At 41.3% G+C, this 19,317-nt stretch overlaps 1 protein-coding gene across 1 annotated transcript in view; it reads right to left on the bottom strand.

Annotated features, from left to right (window-relative positions):
- Positions 1–19,317, bottom strand: part of ttc27 (tetratricopeptide repeat domain 27) — an 88,862-nt gene that overhangs the window by 27,370 nt on the left and 42,175 nt on the right. The window contains exons 10-12 of the mRNA XM_063491891.1: positions 17,763–17,876; positions 13,763–13,858; positions 8,524–8,646 (exon numbers count right to left, since the gene is read on the bottom strand). Of these exons, the coding sequence (XP_063347961.1) occupies positions 8,524–8,646; positions 13,763–13,858; positions 17,763–17,876 (333 nt within the window). The remainder of the gene's footprint in view (positions 1–8,523; positions 8,647–13,762; positions 13,859–17,762; positions 17,877–19,317) is intronic.

The raw sequence follows: 19,317 nt of genomic DNA, 5'->3' as shown, positions 1-19,317 counted from the left end.
TAAAAGATCTCCTCTTCACCTCTCCTCAGGAGATATGAATACCTTATCCTACCCATCTACTCATAGGCAGGACATAGTTTAACACTACAAGAAGCAAAAAAACCCAAACCAAAACAAAAGAAAGTATCAAAACACAGGCTGAGATCTAGGAATGAAGTCTGACAGAAAAACAAAATTAACATAGGGATTATGTTACAAGTATAGTAGCTGTCAAATTACCTGTGGACATTTGCATTCGGTGCACTTTGTCTTGCCACTACATGTTTTGGATTGCAGCTCACGCACTTGTGAGGGTGGAATAATGAGATTGTTTTCTCTTTCCAAATCCCTCTGTCTTGATTTAGGTTGTGAAGAGTGCCAATCTAACCACTCCTAGCGAGCCGAGGGCCTCTGAGGTTTGACAGAGCCTTAGGTTCACTGCATTCCTTTGCTGTCATGGGGCTGATGCTGGGCCAACAGCCCAGCCCGATTAGGAACGAGAAACCCCATCATACTTATCTAAACTACACAACGCTGAGCAGGTTGTACCCCATGCAACATTCCCTAATTAAAGATAATACGGTAACACAGACACACACACCTATTAAGACCATTACTTTGAATTTTAATCTAAACTATAACTCAAACATGGAAAACAAATTTATCTGATCTGTCTGAAGTTAAATGTCGCTCCCAGACTCGAGCGGGTGGGTCTCAGATTAATTTAGTATTTGCATATTACATATTAATGCGTGAGGCTGATAATGACTGTAGTCATACTGTTTTCTGAGAAAATTCAACAGTGCATAAAACATTATGAGGATAACTTCAGGTCATTTTAGTTTTAAGGTTGAACAAATTTATTTGTAAAAGTACCCCCAGAAGTGCAGATAAATCACGTGGACTTGAAGGATGGTGGCTGAGCAAGGAAGACAGCTGGACACTGTGAAATGCAGTATACCAAGGGTAATTGCTATTCCTGTGCTAACTGCTTTTCTATGAAAACAAATGTTGTTAAAAAGACTGGGACCTACTGGGATCTATGGAGGAGAGAAGTCCAAATTGTGAAACATCAGTACCAAGGCATCCAGACTGAAGTCTCAGTTATACAAACGAGAAACTATCAAAGCCTCGTGCCGTCAACAAACAAGCTGTGTACAGGGTGAATATGTGACGCAGTATGCCACAACATCGGCATTTTACCTTTTTTTGGTTTCCTGCAATTTCAAAACTTCTAGGTGCAAAAATATATACATTTTTTTTTTAAAAATGTATCAATCATCTTTATTCTGTATCAAGATGTTCAATTGTCCTTTTCCCCAATGGTTGTAGCTTAGAAACAATGCAAACTCCACTAAAATTACAAAAAAATGGCAGTTGATGACAGTCCAGACAGTTTTATCACCACAAGCTAACGATGGCAAAGTCGCCAGCATCTGTAAGGGGGCAAATTTCACTGGCTGACTGTGGCTGCACTGAGTGGGGGTTTCCCGTCACAGCCCAGAGTTTGCTGGTTAAAGATTTCAGGCAAAGTAGACATTTGTTTGTTTGCAGTTTATGTATGAGAAACCTTTAAGCTACAATAAGCTACATTTTTAGATTTTTTTAATATAGATCTTTTGAACCCATTTTTGCTGTTGGTGTTTTTAAAGCAATTTAATGGAAATATATCATAAATAAATTGTCAATTCTTGACATCTGTGCTTCATTTCTGATGACTGGATTTCTACTTTTTTATTAGTTGGCATAATTAGCAGGTATCTCCCTGCAGACTGCAGAATACAGTCATTAGTTAAGAGCATAGCACTTCACCCTCTTTTCCAAATATGGTCATTTTAGGCTCAGAAAAAACAACATGTCAGTGGCTGAAATACTGTTTTATCTGTTAATATTTAGGAAAAATGTGGAGTTTAGAAACTAATGGGATGGTTTCCACATGCTTGCTAGTAAGAAAAAAAACAAAGAACAAAACAAAGTGACATTTTAACAGCAAAGAAGACGTAACGTAACCACTAAACATCATCCAAGTGTTCAGCCTGCGACTTCTACTGCAGCTGGGCAAATGCAATGCAAACATTTAGCTAAAACAGAGACAAGCTGTGAGCCATGCTGAACACAGCAGTCTCTTTCATTATTTATGTCCGACATTACATTACGTCATGAAACAATGTCATTATGACAGAGCAAAAAGGGAGTGTAGGGGATAACGGAGAAGCAGCGTTGGACAGAATCCCAACCACTCCAGACAAATGGATCGGCCTTGTTATTTTGGACCTCAGTGAGTACATAACACGGACTATTGGCTGGAATTACCACAGCACATGGTTTAAGACTAGAGAAGGGCACTGCACTTTTTATTAGCAAAAAGCAACCTGGCTAATCAAATCAGACACAATAGACCCTGTAACTGACAAACAAAGAGCTGACAGGCTGTTACAGTCCTGCTGAGAGCTCTTCACAAACAGATAAGTTAAATGTTCAGGTCAGTGCTCAACATCCACACACAACATTTATGCACATCTGCATTTCATAACTGAGTTGGATTTGAGTACTGGGTATGTTAAACATAGACAAAGAGCGATTTAGACGACCCTTATGAGAAAAACCCTGGAGCCAGGCCAGGGGAGGGTGCCCGAGTGCGAGCGTCTGGTGGCCGGGCCTTAGTCCATGGGGTCCGGCCAGGCACAGCCCGAAAAGGGGACATGGGCCGATCCTCCCGCAGGCCCACCACCCGCAGGAGGCGCCGTAGGGGTTGGGTGCATTGTGTACCGGGCGGCAGCCAGGAGCGGAGGCCCTGGCGGACTGATCCCTGGCCACCAAGACTGGCAATTGGGACATGGAATGTCACCTCTCTGGTGGGGAGGGAGCCTGAGTTAGTGCGTGAGGTTGAGAGGTACCGGCTAGATATAGTCGGGCTCACCTCTACGCATGGCTTGAGCTCTGGAACCAGTCTCCTGGAGAGGGGCTGGACTCTGTCTCAGTCTGGATTTGCCCATGGTGAGAGGCGGCGGGCTGGGGTGGGTATTCTAATATCCCCTTGACTTGCTGCCGGCACGTTGGGGTTCTTCCCGGTGGATGAGAGGGTTTGTTCCCTGCGCCTTAGGGTCGGGGAATGGGTCCTGACTGTCATCTGCACTTATGCCCCAAGTGGCAGTTCAGAGTACCCAGCCTTCTTAGAGTCCCTGGGTGGGGTGCTGGAAGGTGCTCCACCTGGAGACTCTGTTGTCCTACTGGGAGACTTCAATGCTCACGTGGGTAACGACAGCGATACCTGGAGGGGCATGATTAGGAGGAACGGCCTCCCTGATCTGAACCTGAGCGGTGTTTTGTTATTGGACTTCTGTGCAAATCACAGTTTGGCCATAACGAACACTTTGTTCGAACATAAGAGTGTCCATAAATGCACGTGGCACCAGGACGCTCTAGGCCGCAGGTCGATGATCGATTTTGTAATCGTATCACCAGACCTGCGACCATATGTTCTGGACACTTGGGTAAAGAGAGGGGCTGAGCTGTCAACGGATCACCACCTGGTGGTGAGTTGGATCAGGTGGCACACCTCCGGCAGAGCTTCAACAGCATTCCGAGGGAGACGGGATATTGAGTCCGAATGGACCATGTTCAGCATCTCCATTGCCGAAGCTGCTGCATTGAGCTGTCGTGGTGGTAATCCCCGAACCAAATGGTGGACACCAGAGGTGAAGGGAGCCACCAGGCTGAAGAAGGAGACCTAGGGCTTGGTTAGCCTGTGGGACTTCAGAGGCAGCTGACAGGTACCAACAAGCGGAATGTGGCTCGGGCAGTGGCTGAAGCAAAAACTCGGGTGTGGGAGGAGTTCGGAGAGGCCATGGAAAAAGACTTTTGGACTGCCTCGAAGAGATTCTGGCAAACTGTCAGGCGTCTCAGGAGGGGAAAGCGGTGCTCTACCTGCACTGTGTATAGTGCTAGCAGAGCGCTGCTGATTTCGACTAAGAAAATTGCCGGACGGTGGAAGGAATACTTCGAGGACCTCCTTAATCCCACTGACACGTCTTCCGAGGAGGAAGCAGAGTCTGGGGATGACCCGCCAATTTCCGGGGGCGAGGTCACTGAGGCAGTTAAACAACTCCTTGGTGGCAGAGCCCCTGGTGTGGATGAGGTCCGCCCCGAGTTCCTGAAGGCTCTGGATGTTGTAGGGCTGTCCTGGTTGACATGTCTCTACAATGTTGCGTGGAATCAGGGGCAGTACCCCTGGACTGGCAGACCGGGGTGGTGGTCCCCATCTTTAAGAAGGGGGACCGGAGGGTGTGTTCCAACTATAGGGGGATCACACTCCTCAGCCTCCCCGGGAAAGTCTATGCCAGGGTGGTGGAAAAGAGAGTTCGTCCGCTAGTCGAACCTCAGATACAGGAGGAATAATGCGGTTTTCGTCCTGGTCGCAGAACACTGGACCAGCTCTTTATCCTCTCAAGGATACTTGAAGGTGCATGTGTTTTGTGGACTTGGAGAAGGCATTCGACCGTGTCCCTCGGGGTGTCCTGTGGGAGGTGCTGCGGGAGTATGGGGTGTCTGGCCCATTGCTACGGGCCATTCGATCCCTGTACAACCGTTGCAAGAGCTTGGTTCGCATTGCCGGCAATAAGTCGGACTCGTTCCCGGTGGATGATGGGCTCCGCCAGGGCTGCCCTTTGTCACTGATTCTGTTCATAATTTTTATGGACAGGATTTCTAGGCGCAGCCAAGTGGCGGAGGGCTTTCACTTCGGTGGCCTCAGAATCTCATCTCTTCTCTTTGCAGATGATGTGGTTCTGTTGGCTTCATCGGGTGATGGCCTCCAGCTTGCTCTGGAACAGTTCGCAGCCGAGTGTGAAGCAGCAGGAATGAGGATCAGCACCTCCAAATCTGAGGCCATGGTTCTCAGCCGGAAAAGGGTGGAGTGCTCACTCCCGGTCGGAGATGAGTTCCTGCTCCAAGTGGAGGAGTTCAAGTATCTCAGGGTCTTGTTCGCGAGTGATGGGAGAAGGGAGCCGGAGATCGACAGACGGATTGGTGCTGCGGCCGCAGTGATGCGGACGCTGCACCGGTCCGTCGTGGTGAAGAGAGAGCTGAGTGTAAAAGTGAAGCTCTCAATTTACCTGTCGATCTATGTCCCTACCCTCACCTATGGCCACGAGCTGTGGGTAGTGACCGAAAGAACGAGATCGCGGATACAAGCGGCGGAAATGAGCTTCCTCCGAAGGGTGGCTGGCCTCTCCCTTAGAGATAGGGTGAGAAGCTCAGCCATCCGGGAGGGGCTCAGAGTAGAGCCGCTGCTCCTCCACATCGAAAGGAGCCAGCTGAGGTGGTTCGGGCATCTGACAAAGATGCCTCCTGGGCGCCTCCTGGGTGAGGTGTTCCGGGCATGTCCCACCGGGAGGAGGCCCCGGGGCAGACCCAGGACACGCTGGAGAGATTATATCCATTATATTAATCCATTATATTAATTATATCCATTATACTGTCATTATATTAATGCTGCTATCCTGTAAATATCATACTTACTTTTGTTTGAGTACTTATGTTTGTTTTATTGTACCTTTTATATCTTACTATTTTTTTATTATATTTATTATTGCATTTTGCACCAAGGGAGTGGCACTCCAATTTCGTTGTACCCTGTACAATGACAATAAAGGCTATTCTATTCTATTCTATTCTATTCTATTCTATCTCTCGGATGGCCTGGGAACGCCTTGGTGTTCCCCCGGATAAGCTGGAGGAGGTGGCTGGGGAGAGGGAGGTCTGGGCATCTCTGCTTAGGCTGCTGCCCCCGCGACCCAGCCCCAGATAAAGTGGAAGAAGATGGCTGGATGGATGGGTATGTTAAACACAAAATCGGCGCAATCTAGTGTTTGATCCATTACCTAGACCCAGTAGGAATTTAATTTCATCTTTCTAGGTTTTCGCCTTATGAAAAGTCTAAATCAACATGAAGAAAACAGCATTTGGCCTCTCAATTTCCCCCAGTTCTTCCACTTTTTGCTGTGATTTTGCATCTTTTTGTGTTTCATTCCCTTTCTCTCTGATCTTTTTGCATTTCACTGTGGTGATTGTTCCTGTTGTTGTTGTCATTTTGCATCTGTGTTAACTGTTTGTTTTTAGCTCTTTGTTTATTGTTTTGCGTCTCCCTGTAATTACTTTTTTGTATTTGTTGCCACTTTGTATCCCTGTGTGTTCATTTTGCATCTGTTTGTGATTGTTTTGAATTTTTCCGTCATTTTGCATCTTGTTGCAGTAATGTCATTGACTTTCCAACAAGAAACGTTACCCCGAGCAGTCATGGGGCCTGTGTCTGCTAGGTCTGTTAAGTAGTCCATCCATCATATTAAACTGAAAAGAAAACATTTGTCATCTGGTGTTTCTGCTGCAAATGTGTTTACCAGCACTAAATCAGTGCCATGTTTGTTTTGGCTTTGCTTATTAGTGTCTTATATACATTATACATGTATGCATATATAATGCATACATAAATATGTTGCTAGTTTTGCACTATTGCTTCTCTGTGCATGCATATAAGAGGAATATTAGTAGTGTACACACAGCTGCAGACAGCATACGTGCTGACATCTGCTTTTAACCGTCTCTGTAGTTGTACTGGTTCTCTGTCCACACTTTTGCATGGCTGACTAAAATCATCAGAGTGAAAACTATCTGATGCAATAGTGATCAAAACTTAGTAATGTTATGACTGAGTGAATGACTGAATTATTTCTAAACATGGTCATCACTGGATGTCTTTGGAATTAAACTCAAACCTAAATCTAAACACCGAGATCAGTTTTCACGGCACAATCACAGCAAGAGTTGTGTTGTACTCTTGACAGGCAGGTAAGAATGTCCTTGGTGAGTGCTGGCCTATGAATTGGTTATACTCCCAGACTGATAATGCTTTTATGAATATAACAATCTCTTTGTTCAGCTGGAGGGTGGAGAATGCGCCCTCCTTAAAAGAACATGAAGTAATAGGACTTGGTTAGGAGCCACATGGTGATGTTCAGGCATCAGAGCTTTTCCTCTGCGACTCCCTTTGTGGTTTGTGGCTATGTGTAAGTGGAGATCTCTGACAGATCCAGAGCCTACAGGGGACATTACCCCTTTAGTTTAAAAACAATACAAAGTTAGTCATGGTCAGCATTTGCAGCTGCAGTACAAGTTTTTTTTTTGTTTTTTTTTACCTTACAGTGTAAAGCAACTTGAGGCAACTGTTGTTGTGATTTGGTGCTATTTAAATAAAATGGTATTGAAGTGAAGTGAACCGTAATCATAGCATCATGCTATGAGAAGAACATTTTTTGGCAAGGGATTAAAAATCACATGCTCCAGTCTTGGAAGTCTGTAATCCTGATGGCTAATCCAAGGGAGTTCTAACAAAAGGTAAACAAGCTAACAAATGAGGCTCATGTTGTAGTGAAAGTCAACATTATACTTCCTGTTTACATTCCCGAAGGATTATGACAAAGTTATCAGTAAGACAAAATTAAGACAAAGAAGATACACAAAACCCAGTTCTTCAGATTAATCAGAATCCATTAATACTTTTTTCACTGTAAGATATCGATATTTCTGTTACTCTTATATGCTGAAGTAAAGTAATTGAGGATAAGTCTTCTGCATTGAAACTATGAATAAAAAGTTATTGCAACTTTAAATAATGACCAAGGGAAAGATGAGTGGAAGTGCAGTTATCCTGATTTTTGACTTTTTTCCCCCGATCGCTTCATCACTAATTACGGACAACCTCTAATTTGGCCTTGACAACCAATTTAAAATACCGATCTGCCAAATGAGCATCAAATCATTTAGTTTGAAATCTACAACTGACATGTAAATTACACCATCTGTGCTGCTGTGAACAGAGATCTGCAGAGAGTTAACTACAGCTTGGAATAGACAAAAGTTTTCCAGTCTTATTATAGGATTAAAATCTTTTTCTGACTCAATAAGATAAGAAATATTGTATCTATCCCATAGCCAGGAAATTCTTCAAATATCATGGAAACCTTTAATGTTTTTCCTAGATGTGAAAAGGTTTCTCTATTACATGAGATAAGAGAATCTACAATTCAATAAAGATGATTTAATCCAACAAAATCCCAGATAGAAGGAAAAAAACAGACAGTGACTGTGGGGGTTGTGATTAAAAAATATGTGTGTCATTTATGATTTCTACCAAAGTAAAGTAAAGTAAAGTTGATTTTACATTACTCTTGCCTACATACAGTAAGTGTTACACTATTTATGTGAAAAAAGAAACCATGAAGTATTAAAACAAATTCATATCAACTCAAAATATAGTTAAAAAATGTTAAATTAAGCACTATTGCTTTTAGGTGATTTCGATTATTCAAACAGCAAGCTCCTGGAAAAATCTCTCCTAATAATACAAGTTATAAATGTTGTCTAGATTAAGTGAAGGATTTAGGGAATAAGAAAAATTGTATGAACATTAAAACGACTTCATTTACATAGATTAGTGTTTTAATATTCAGATCAGTTAAGTTCAGGAATGTTAAGATCAGTGTGTACCTTTCCATGTTGGCCGAGTCTCTCGTAGCAGATAATTGCATCTTCCCAGAGCTCCAGCCTTTCATAAATGAGTACAGCTGAACTGATGCAGCCAAGATCCATCAGAAGGCTGGCCAGCTGTTTCTGTACACAGGGAGAGAATAAAGCGAAGACGTCGGAACCATGTTGAGGCTGCTGGCATGCTAAGGTGCTTACTATGACAATGCTAATAGAGTGACAGAACAGGTACATATTATACTAGCATGCTAGAAAGCTAACATTCATGCAAAATACTGTTTGCAGATCTTTAACAACTTCTATAACCATTGGCATGAAGGCATATAAATGCATCTGATGACGAAATCAGATAAACCTTGCTCTGACTGACTGATATGGAACAAAAATTCTATATCAATAATTTATGTCCATCCATTTGTTGTATACATATATTATATATATATACATATATATATGTATGAAATCACAAGTTTTTAAACTACCATGAAATGAATGGAAATCAGTGAAACATAGGAAAGCAACTGATGGCATGCTTTAGAAACTGGTTAGTAGCAATGTAAAATATACACTACCTGATGTGTGGTTATTGACCAGAAATGTGCAAAACCAACTGTAAGTAAACTATAAAAATGGCCTCACCCTAAAGGCATAAAAATGAAATGGCTTGTCATGAAAACAAAGTGTGAGACGGAAAAAGCAGAAAGCCACCCCCGGCAGAGAAAATGCATTGCAGTACCTGCTGCAATCCTCCTCCTCAACCAACTTTCAGCTCCCCAGACGGTAATACAGACTCTTCAATTCCAACTTCATTGCTGTTATCAGTTATTACCGGCTGCCTGTGTGATGTTTCCTCCCAAACTGATTTCTCCCTTTCTCCAACACTCCTCCTACTTCAATCTTTCTATTACTGCCTATTCAACCTTTTCTCTTTCCTTACCTTACCTGGGACAACACTGCTGGCAATAATGTCAGCTGGATGTGCCTAATGGTGCAACACAGACACAAAGAGACAGATGAGGCAAAGATTTTATCAAAATATGTCACAGCTAGTTTCTCCTTTTCAGGTGCAATTTATTTATCAAAATGTAGCCAATTTGCCCAGCTGGGCCACTCTGATGTGGAGTTTTCCCTGTGACTGAGTGGGCTTCCTCCGAGTCCTCTGGCCTCCTCTGAACTCCATCCTCCCACAGCCTAATGACATGCACGTTAAGTAAACTAGTGATTCTAAATTGGCCATGGATGCAAGGCAGATAAAGTGATTAAGGTGTACAGGTGTGCTTAAGGTGTGAACTCCAGAGGTCAACTATCAATCTAGTATAAAATTCCCATACAAATAAAGTGCTTCTACATCCAGTAACTCGCTATAACTTTACAATGGGATTAAAGGTGACATTAGAGTTTAGATCAGAGTTTTGATATGGATATGGGGGCAGCTTTTGTTACTCTAGCAAGCAAAAACCTTAAACAGTGGTATGCAACATGCCTTTCTAAAAACAAAGAATTACCAGATTTTTTTTTTTTTAACCTTATTTTTGTTTTTATGAAAAATCAGAGCCACATATGAGGATATTCATTTAAAATTTTGATAGAACAGTAGCAGTATAATGTCCTCGTAAGTGGATATCAGGCCCTTGAAGAGCAAAATTGAGTATTTTGGTCTAAATAACCCAAAATGTGATGTCCACATATGTGGACGCCAGGTCCTAGGAGGTTAAGACTATAAAGCGGATGTGTACTTTAGTAAATTGGAAATCTTAACAGACAATGTAGTAGCAAGGAATGGATTTTCTTTTAAAATTTAATCCAGTATAATAACAATTATGTTACATGCGCTGAGTAAGCAGAGAAGAACTTCAGGGTGATAAAGTTTGTTCTTGAGAGAGTCAGAATTTAAATTAGGAGAGTGCTGCTGAGAGGTGCACCTCCATTAGAAATGCAGATGAATAGAAGCTCTGACCGCAGAATCAAATATTATCACAAACATTTCTCAATAGCCAAAAAACTTATGAGATCTCATGAGAACTATATAAGCTAAGAACGACCTGCCAGAGAGGTGGAGAGATTTGTCTCAGACAATGATAAATATTTGTCTACATTACATTTTAATGCCTTAACGTGCTGGCCAAGAGGAAATACTGGCCTATTGACAGATATCTGCCTTGGTTGAATTATGTAAACAGTAGGCGTGCAACAATACTCGTATCGATATTGAACCGTTCGATACAGTGCTTTCAGTTCGGTACGCATATGTATTGAACAATACAAAATTTTTTATTTATTTTATCAACTTTTCTTCTGACGATGCTGTCTGTGTTGAGCACTCAGTGGATCTGCGTTCGACTACTCTGCCTAGGCTGCACTGTCGAGTGCAGATCCACTGAGCGCAGCGCAAGCTAGCAAGACAGAAGCTTAGCTCGTTGCAACATGGCAACTGCCTCAACGCTACCCGAAATTGAACCTCCCCCACCCTCATTCAGATCTGGCGTTTGGAACTATTTTGTTTTTCATGTTAAGTATGACCCTGATGGTAAGTGCGTCATGGACAAAAGTAAAACAGTATGTCGGATGTGCCACGCAATGCTCAATTGGTGGGAACTAGTGCGTTAGCACAGTTAGATTGTTAACGTGTTGACGCCGTCCAGCCCCACGCACGGGGCTATCCGCCGTAACTTGTTAATGGAGATTTGCCCCCCCCCACACACACACACAAACACACACACAAATATAAAACATATTAAGGATTGTACATTAACATAAAACTGTTGTCGGAACTAATTGACATTAAAATCTGTAACATAATGTATTGTTTGGAGTTTAGTCTGTTACTGTTACTATTTTTACCATTTCTTTTTGGAGCAACTGTAATCCACATAATTTCCTTAGGGATTCATCAGGCCAGGACTCTGCAGTTTATTTACACCTACAGGCCAGTGGACACTCTTTCAATGATGAGGATGTACACATCCTGGACAGGGAGGAACGCTGGTTTGAGCGCGGAGTCAAGGAGGCCATTTACGTGAAAAGGGAAAGACCATCTCTGAATCAAGGAGGGGGACTAAGGGTACATCTTTCGCCATCTTACAACGCTGTGATTGCAGCCATTCCCCAACTCTCTGTCAATGGTACTCATGGCCATTGATCAGTGTTCTTTGATCAGTGGGTTTTGGTCAGTGATTGTTGATCAATGGTCATGGGAATTTGCATAATTATGATTAAGGAACTGACCTCACAGCCCATTGTTCCTTCAGTGGGCTGGTTTCAGTCATTATGCAAATGTACTGTTTATAAGGTTTGGGGAAACCTGCAGTCAGCTGAGACTGAAGAAGTCACTTGGATGAGTGACGAAACGTTTCTCCCACAAAACGCTACGTCCAGATGAACAGATTCAACTTTTGGAGATTCCTTAGGGATTAATAAAGTATTCTCATTCTGATTGTTTCAGGATGCCCTGCCATTATCCAATGACACATCTGCTTACCTGTATCTTTTGCTCGTTTCTCCTCCTCTTATTTTCTATTTTTTCTAAACTGAGCACCTGATGGCTTTGAACTTTTCTTGTCCATCTTCCATTGGTTTTAATTTTTCCCCCATATCGAGGATCGCCACAACTTAACCTAATAGACCTACACCTTAGTTCACAGATTCGCTTTGTCTGGGGTTTATTTCTGGGATTTCACACAACCCAGGATTCAAATCATGAATACATAATGGGCTTGGATTTACATCATTATGAATGAAATGTGCTCTATTTGGAAGAAGCCGGCCCCCCTCCCCTTTCGACGGGTTGTGTGTGAGACTTTAAATCATCAAACTGTAAATTATAAATTTTAAATTGTTATTGATCCCTTTACCCCTAGTCCTAAAGTGTATATTTATTTTCTTACTCTTCTTATATACATTGTTTGTTAACTTGCACTGCTGTAACTGGAGCCTCGTCGTCTCGTCTCTCTATATACTGGACTGTATGTAGCGGAGATGACAATAAAGTTTACTTTGACTTCAGCAGCAAGCGGCACACCGAGGGCTCTCGCGCTCACTTTTCGCGTATAGAATTTCGAAAAAACATCGTTGCAAATTATAAATCTGTATCATAATATCTGGTGTTTTCGTGTTTGTTGTTTTGTTTTTATTTTGCGAGTTGGTTATTAGATGCCGCTCCAGCCAGTGACTGGCATTTCTGTTTTGTGGTAGAGAAATCTTCATTATAAATAACAGCTGAACTGTCTTGTGTTTAGTGTTTTCTTTGAACATTGTGCCAGAGCTAAACGAATGTGATGTAACACATAAACAGCAGTGACCAGTACCAGTGTTCTAGTGGTACACCCACCAGAATCATAAGGTGATGTAAGCTATTTGTTACTGGTGACCAAAAATGTTCCAAGCATGCCAAAAGAATGGCAACGATAAAGCCAACTGAGCTGATTGTTGCATTGCTCTTTGTTCTGTTAGCCAAGAACAAACAGCAGTTATGCATTATTGATTATAACCTTTGACAAGGCTGCTACTTGAAGAATGCAGCACGTGGGCAAGCACTACCCCGGAACAGCTGCTCTTTTCCCCTACACCCTAACCTGGAGGCCTTTTGTCGTATTGTTCTGTCCCTGTTACGGGCGTGACACCGCTTGATTTCAATCCAAATGTAATATTAATTTTAACCAAATTTGCCATTCATTTATCTATGCTTAACTTAATTATAACTTTGGTTATCTCTACTTTTTCTTTAGTTTATTTTGAAACAAAAAAGGAATTTAGAATAGGACAAGACAAGGTATGATAACAACAACATTAAGTATACAAGCTATGAGCTCTGGAATGAAAGAGGATGTGGTCAGCCCTGTGACAACATTCACAGTATTTAAAAAGTAGCTCTCAAACCCTTAACAGCAAGCCTAAGGGGCGTGTCAGCGGTTTAGTGAATTCTTGTTTTAAGGACAGCAGACGCTTTTTCTTATAGTAGAACAATCAAGGCAAGGTTTATGACCAAATAACAGCAAAAATGTCATTGTATTCCATCTCAGGTGCACTTATGTGACATTAATGTGAATTATTCAATGTATTCTTAACTGAGACATTATCGTTTCGTATCATCAGTGATATTATTAGTCTCTGTCCAAAAGATTTTTTTAATGATAAATTTTAAAAAACACAGACTCTCACAGTCAAAGTGAATAAAGTGCTAGTTAATTTTCTTTTAGTTTACCAGACGGAATGTTTTTGAAAAAAACAGAAAGGGACCTAATACCTGGACAACCCATCTGGGTGGTGCTTGGCAGCAGTAAAAGACTTTGAGGCGCTCCGTCACAGGACAACTCTTGTCTTCAAAGTGGTCTACTATTGCCTGGAAAAGAGAGAAACTCAAATAAAGAAGGAAACTGGAATTCAACAGCTGAATTTGTTCCACAAAATGTGCTGCAGAGTCTGTAACAAGAGTTCATCCCCCAAAATGACTGAGTATTACTTCCATCAGTTGAAGATGTAACCAGTATCTTTACTGCTAGCAGTGCAAATATATGTATATATTCTGTGCCACTGACAGGGTTACAGGGTCATTAGGCATGAAATGGGCAATGAGAGGGAAGATTCATGGAGACAAAGAGCAAATAGTGAACACAACTCTTGTAGCCTACAGCTGTTCGTTCTCCTTTTATGATTTTGAATTAAATAAAATGCTAGGAGGAACAAACAGACACTTTTTTGTGGTTTCCTTCTGCCACCATCCTTGCAGAATCTTGGCATCTTTTCCAAAGGGTCAAAACTGATCAGATGAACAAATTAAAATCATTGAGACACGTTTTAAATGTCCCCCCATACAAAAAAACGTGGTTTATCTCCAATGGTACACGTAAAAAACACAAAAGTAAAGAGGAATGTTTTTGTAAACACAGAGTTGTTGCTAATAAATTAGAAAATGGCAGTGGAAAGCTGCCATGACTTTATTAAATTAAATAATTGATTGCTCGTTTTGGGTTGTGGGAGAGTTGCTGCCCCAAGCGAGGGAGTTGAAGCACAGCACCTGGTGTGATGAGGACATTGTGGTACAGATAAACATGAGCTAGAACACGAAGCCCTCAATTTACCGGTCAATCTACGTTCCAACTCTCAGTTATGTTCTTAAGCTCTGCGTAGTGGCCAAAAGGATGAGGCTGTGGATAAAAGCTGTCAAAATAAGCTCCCTGGGCTCAGCCTTAGAGGCAGGATGAGGAGCTCGCACATTTGGAGGGAGTACAGCCACTGCCGCTTTGCACTGATAGAAACCAGCTGAGGAGGTCAAGGCATCTGATCAGGATACTTTGTGGATTCCTCACTTTGTAGGTTTTGTGGGCAGACCGAACAGTCAGGAGCCTCTAAGGGTAGTCCCATAACCTTCTGGAGAGATCATTTCTCTCTCATCCAGGATCCCCCATAAAAAAACAAAAAACAAAAACCATTTTATCTGAGAGACCCTGTTAGCCTGCTTTCAAAGAGAAATTATCTCAGAGTGGACTGATGGGCAGACTGATGGAGGATCCTTATCTTGAGAACTGGAATTATTTATCCAAAATCAAGCAAAACAACGTAGAACAACACTACATGCCGAATTGATTTAGATGCATATCATCATATAGAATGAAACAGAAACCAAGTGCATTTTATTTGCTCAATAAGCTTGAGACCTTTATAGGAAACCAATCCAACTACACAAAATCACAAAATACATCTTAAAAAATGACATTCACTGCTTACAGCTTTACTCTCTACCGCCCAGGCTGTGGCAGCTAAAACAGCCTCGTTTTACTTCTGTAAGGAAGACTGTTGTCTGCAAGCCATGTCCTCGAGTCCTCCATTTGTGGCTTTTTTTTTTTTAAATAAACCCATAATGCACCTTGTGTTCACTCTTTCAGGGATGTTATTGATCAACATCCGCAGTAACATTTGGAGCTGTGCAACATTAATGGTTTGGTTTGTGCTCAGGGTTGTTTGGAGAAAAAAAGCACAAGGTTACTCAATAACTCACTGGAACTGTGAGTCTGTAGAGCTCTGCGGCTCTTAACTTTGTTTGTGGTCACACTAATTTTCTTATTCTGTAACATGACGGCGAAACCATTCACAGATGGGCAGATACGATTACACACAAAATGAAAACACAGTAACAAACAGTATCCTTGGATGGACTAGAGCAAAAACCATACTCATCATGAAATTAAGGCTGCAGAACTTCTAGAAGCTTCTGCCATGATACGCGAATTGTCTTCAAAAACAAAACAAAAAAACTAGCTTCCTTCATTTCAAGCAGTTCAGATTAATACTCAAAGTTCAATTAGATAATTGAACTTTGATAAACCTTTATGATTATTAACTTTTTTAATGGGCTGTGATTTAATTATCCAAATCTGGGCAGGGCAGATGAGGAAAGCATGTGCATCCGCAGAGTACTGTGGAAAACCTGGCCTTTGATTTTCCTGCTATGGTTTTCACTAACATACCACTCCCCAAAGGTGATCAGGTGACCAAAGAGGCCACTTATATCCACTTAACCACTGTCACGTTTATGAAACAAGCCTTTAGAAGATGCTGCACTCTGCCCACAACCAAGTGAATACAGCAAACAAAAAACTGACAAACTGAGATTCAACCAGTGATTTGTTACTATTTAGGTGTATGAAGAATGCCAAGAAAACATTCAACATATCACAGCAGCAGCCTGGACTATCTCCATGAATTCATGGAGCCTCAATTTTGGATATCAGAAATACGGGTTCATTAATCCATGTTTGCAGTTTTCTATTCTCCAGTTTTGGTTCCAGTGCCCTGTGCCCACTGCAGGTGCAGATTTCTGCTCTTTGCTGATTGGAAATTATTTCTGTTATTGACAGCTCATTGCATTGTCCATGATAGCAGCACTCATCATTCCAGATGTGCACCTGATTTTGAGTCAATCAAAAATCATGACTCAGAGTCAGACGACTGTTACCAGGTGTTATCTCCTGACAGCTGATAGCACACTACTAACTTACATACGTTTTTGGAATGACATTCATTTTTCTGATAGATGCAGTTACAATAAAAACTATCCAAAATAAACAAACAATAACAACAAGTCACAAGAACAATGTTTTTACCAATTCCAAGACGATTCATGTCCCTGTCTGCCTCCTTGGGACTGGAGGTGGAATGTTTGTACTTACAGACCCTTTCCAAAAAATGTGAATATCATGGAAAAGTTTATTTATTTCCATAATTCCATTCAAAACATTAAACTTTCATAGATGATAGATTCAGGGCCCACAACTTAAATGATTTCAAGTACTTAGTTGTTTATTTGTACACAATTTGGGCTTCCAGCTCATGAAACCCACGGAAACAGGCAGACAGAAGACAGAAGATTCAAGAATCTGGCAGAGATCCAGAAAGAGTGGAATGAGGCAGGAGTCAAAGCTTCAAAACTACTTCTGAGTCTGAGCCAACGTCGGAAACGACTCAACTGGGCCAAGGAGAAGATGGAATGGACTGTTGGCCAGTGGTCAAAGGTCCTCTTTTCCGATGAAAATAAAGTCTGCCTTTCATTTGGGAATCAAGGTCCAAGTGTTTGAAGGAAGACAGGTGAGGAACAGAACCCAAGCTGCTTGAGGTCCAGTGTGAAATATCCACAGTCAGTTATGATTTGGGGTGCAATGTCCAGTGCAGGTGTTGGTAAACTCTGCTTTCTTAAATCCAAGGTCACGGCGCATCGAGGCAGTGATTAACGCAAACGGATTCCCAACCAAGTATTGAAGATTGACATATAATTTTGAAAGTACCACATTTTGATTGATTTGATGTGATCCTAATTTCTATCTTTTTTTTCTGCAAAAACTGAGAAGTAAATGGTGATGTCTTTACAGTATTCAAATTTTTTGAAATCCTGTTTTTCGTGGGTTTTATGAGCAGGAAGCCCAAATTATGTACAAATAAACAACAAAGTACTTGAAATTGTTTAAGTTGTGGGCCCTGAATCAAAATGTATGAAAGTTTAACGTTTTGAATGGAATTTTGGAAATAAATAAACTTTTCCGTGATATTCTAATTTTTTGGAAAGGGTCTGTATAGCAGTGAGTGGCATTATTTTGACATATGGTGTGATAGGTGGTGGTGCTGGAATCTTATTTCAACAGGGCGACTCCTATGGCCATTTCTACAATAAGCTGGATTGATTAAGGCAGGCAGACCCTTGCACACACTCTGCTTTCTGTTTATTTTGACCTTCCTCCCGAGTAGTTATTTACCTGGGTTTGCATCATGGCTCTTTCTACACATCGGGATTTTCCTTTTTCCAGTTTCGTCCTGAGGCAAAGTGCTGACACTTGCATGGGCCAAAACTTGGGTTGAGACAAAACACACTGCAGAACAATAAAAGAAAAATAGAGGGTCAAAGATAACACTTTATTCACATCATCAAGGAACACATGATTGTGTGCAACAACAGTATCATTCTGGTGACAAAAGCCAAGGAGCTCAGGAAGTAGTGCCTCATCCTCTAATCAGAAGGTGGCTCAATCCAAAGGTCCAAAGGATAGAATTGAAGGGATGTATTTAAGTATGTATGGCCGAATGAAATGTGACTTGTATGTAAAAAGTATTTTTCTTTATTTTCTACTAACTATTAAACCCTTAAAAGCAAACGCAAGCAGATCAATCCAGATTCATAGTCCATAAAACCAATTACGTTACACAAAAAAGAAGCAAATGAAAAAGCTAACCTGGCATTACCTTCTCACAAAGATAGAACTATACAAGAGCTTTATATACCTGACAATACAAAGATTGTTGTAATAATGAACCTGTGTGTGTGTGTGTGTGTGTGTGTGTGTGTGTGTGTGTGTATGTGTGTACGGGTTCGTACTATCCTGGTGGGGACCAAAATCTGACTTTTACTATCCTGGTGGGGACTTTCTGCACCGTGGGGACCAAAATCCAGGTCCCCTCGGGGTTGAAAGCAATTTTCACACTCAAAATGTGGTTTTACTGTCAGGGTTACAATTAGGTTATGGTTAGGTTTAGGGTAAGGGTTAGGGTTAGGCATTCATTTTTAATGGTTAGGGTTAGGGTAAGGGGCTAGGGAAAGCATTATGTCAATGGGATGTCCCCACGAGGATAGCAAACCAGACATGTGTGTGTGTGTGTGTGTGTATTTTATTTATTGGTGTAAATGGAACATGACAGTTCATCCAGATAATGAGAAACAAATCTGGAAGTTTTCTCGCCACACTCGTTCAGCACTTCAAATTATCGACATCTTTCTGAACAAGAAGTAAATTGATGCATAACCAAGTTTTCTTTTAAACACAAGCATAAGTTAAAGGATGCTTTGCCCCAAAAATCATAGCTTACAGATGACAAATGAAGTATAGTATGCATTACACTGGCACTAATGATTTTAGTATAAACAGTATAAAACAGTACAGAGACAAATAACATTAATAACCTAACATTATTAGGTCAGAATTGTCTTTTTTTTTCTTATCAAATTCTGCAGCTTTAATAATAAGCTCAGAATGCATCCATATGCACTAGTAAAATAGATAAGACAGGGATTGAATTGTAAACTATAAACTGGTCTGTGTTGTATGTTGGCCTGTCTCAAAATAAAGTGGATTATACAATATTTGTTCCTCCAGTATTCAAGTTATTACTGTTACATGTTGTGTATATAAATGTGCACAATTTTAAAGGTTGTCACAGATGGATCTCGCTTCTGATTCTGGGTGTAAGTATTAAACTAGACGATGATCAAAGTGAAGATTAGACATCAGTATATAGTTTAGCAGCTAAACCCAAAAA

The sequence above is a fragment of the Pelmatolapia mariae genome, linkage group LG13, assembly GCF_036321145.2.
Source record: "Pelmatolapia mariae isolate MD_Pm_ZW linkage group LG13, Pm_UMD_F_2, whole genome shotgun sequence".
In the NCBI taxonomy this organism is placed as follows: Eukaryota; Metazoa; Chordata; class Actinopteri; order Cichliformes; family Cichlidae; genus Pelmatolapia; species Pelmatolapia mariae.
This window is presented reverse-complemented; position numbering and strand designations above follow the sequence as displayed.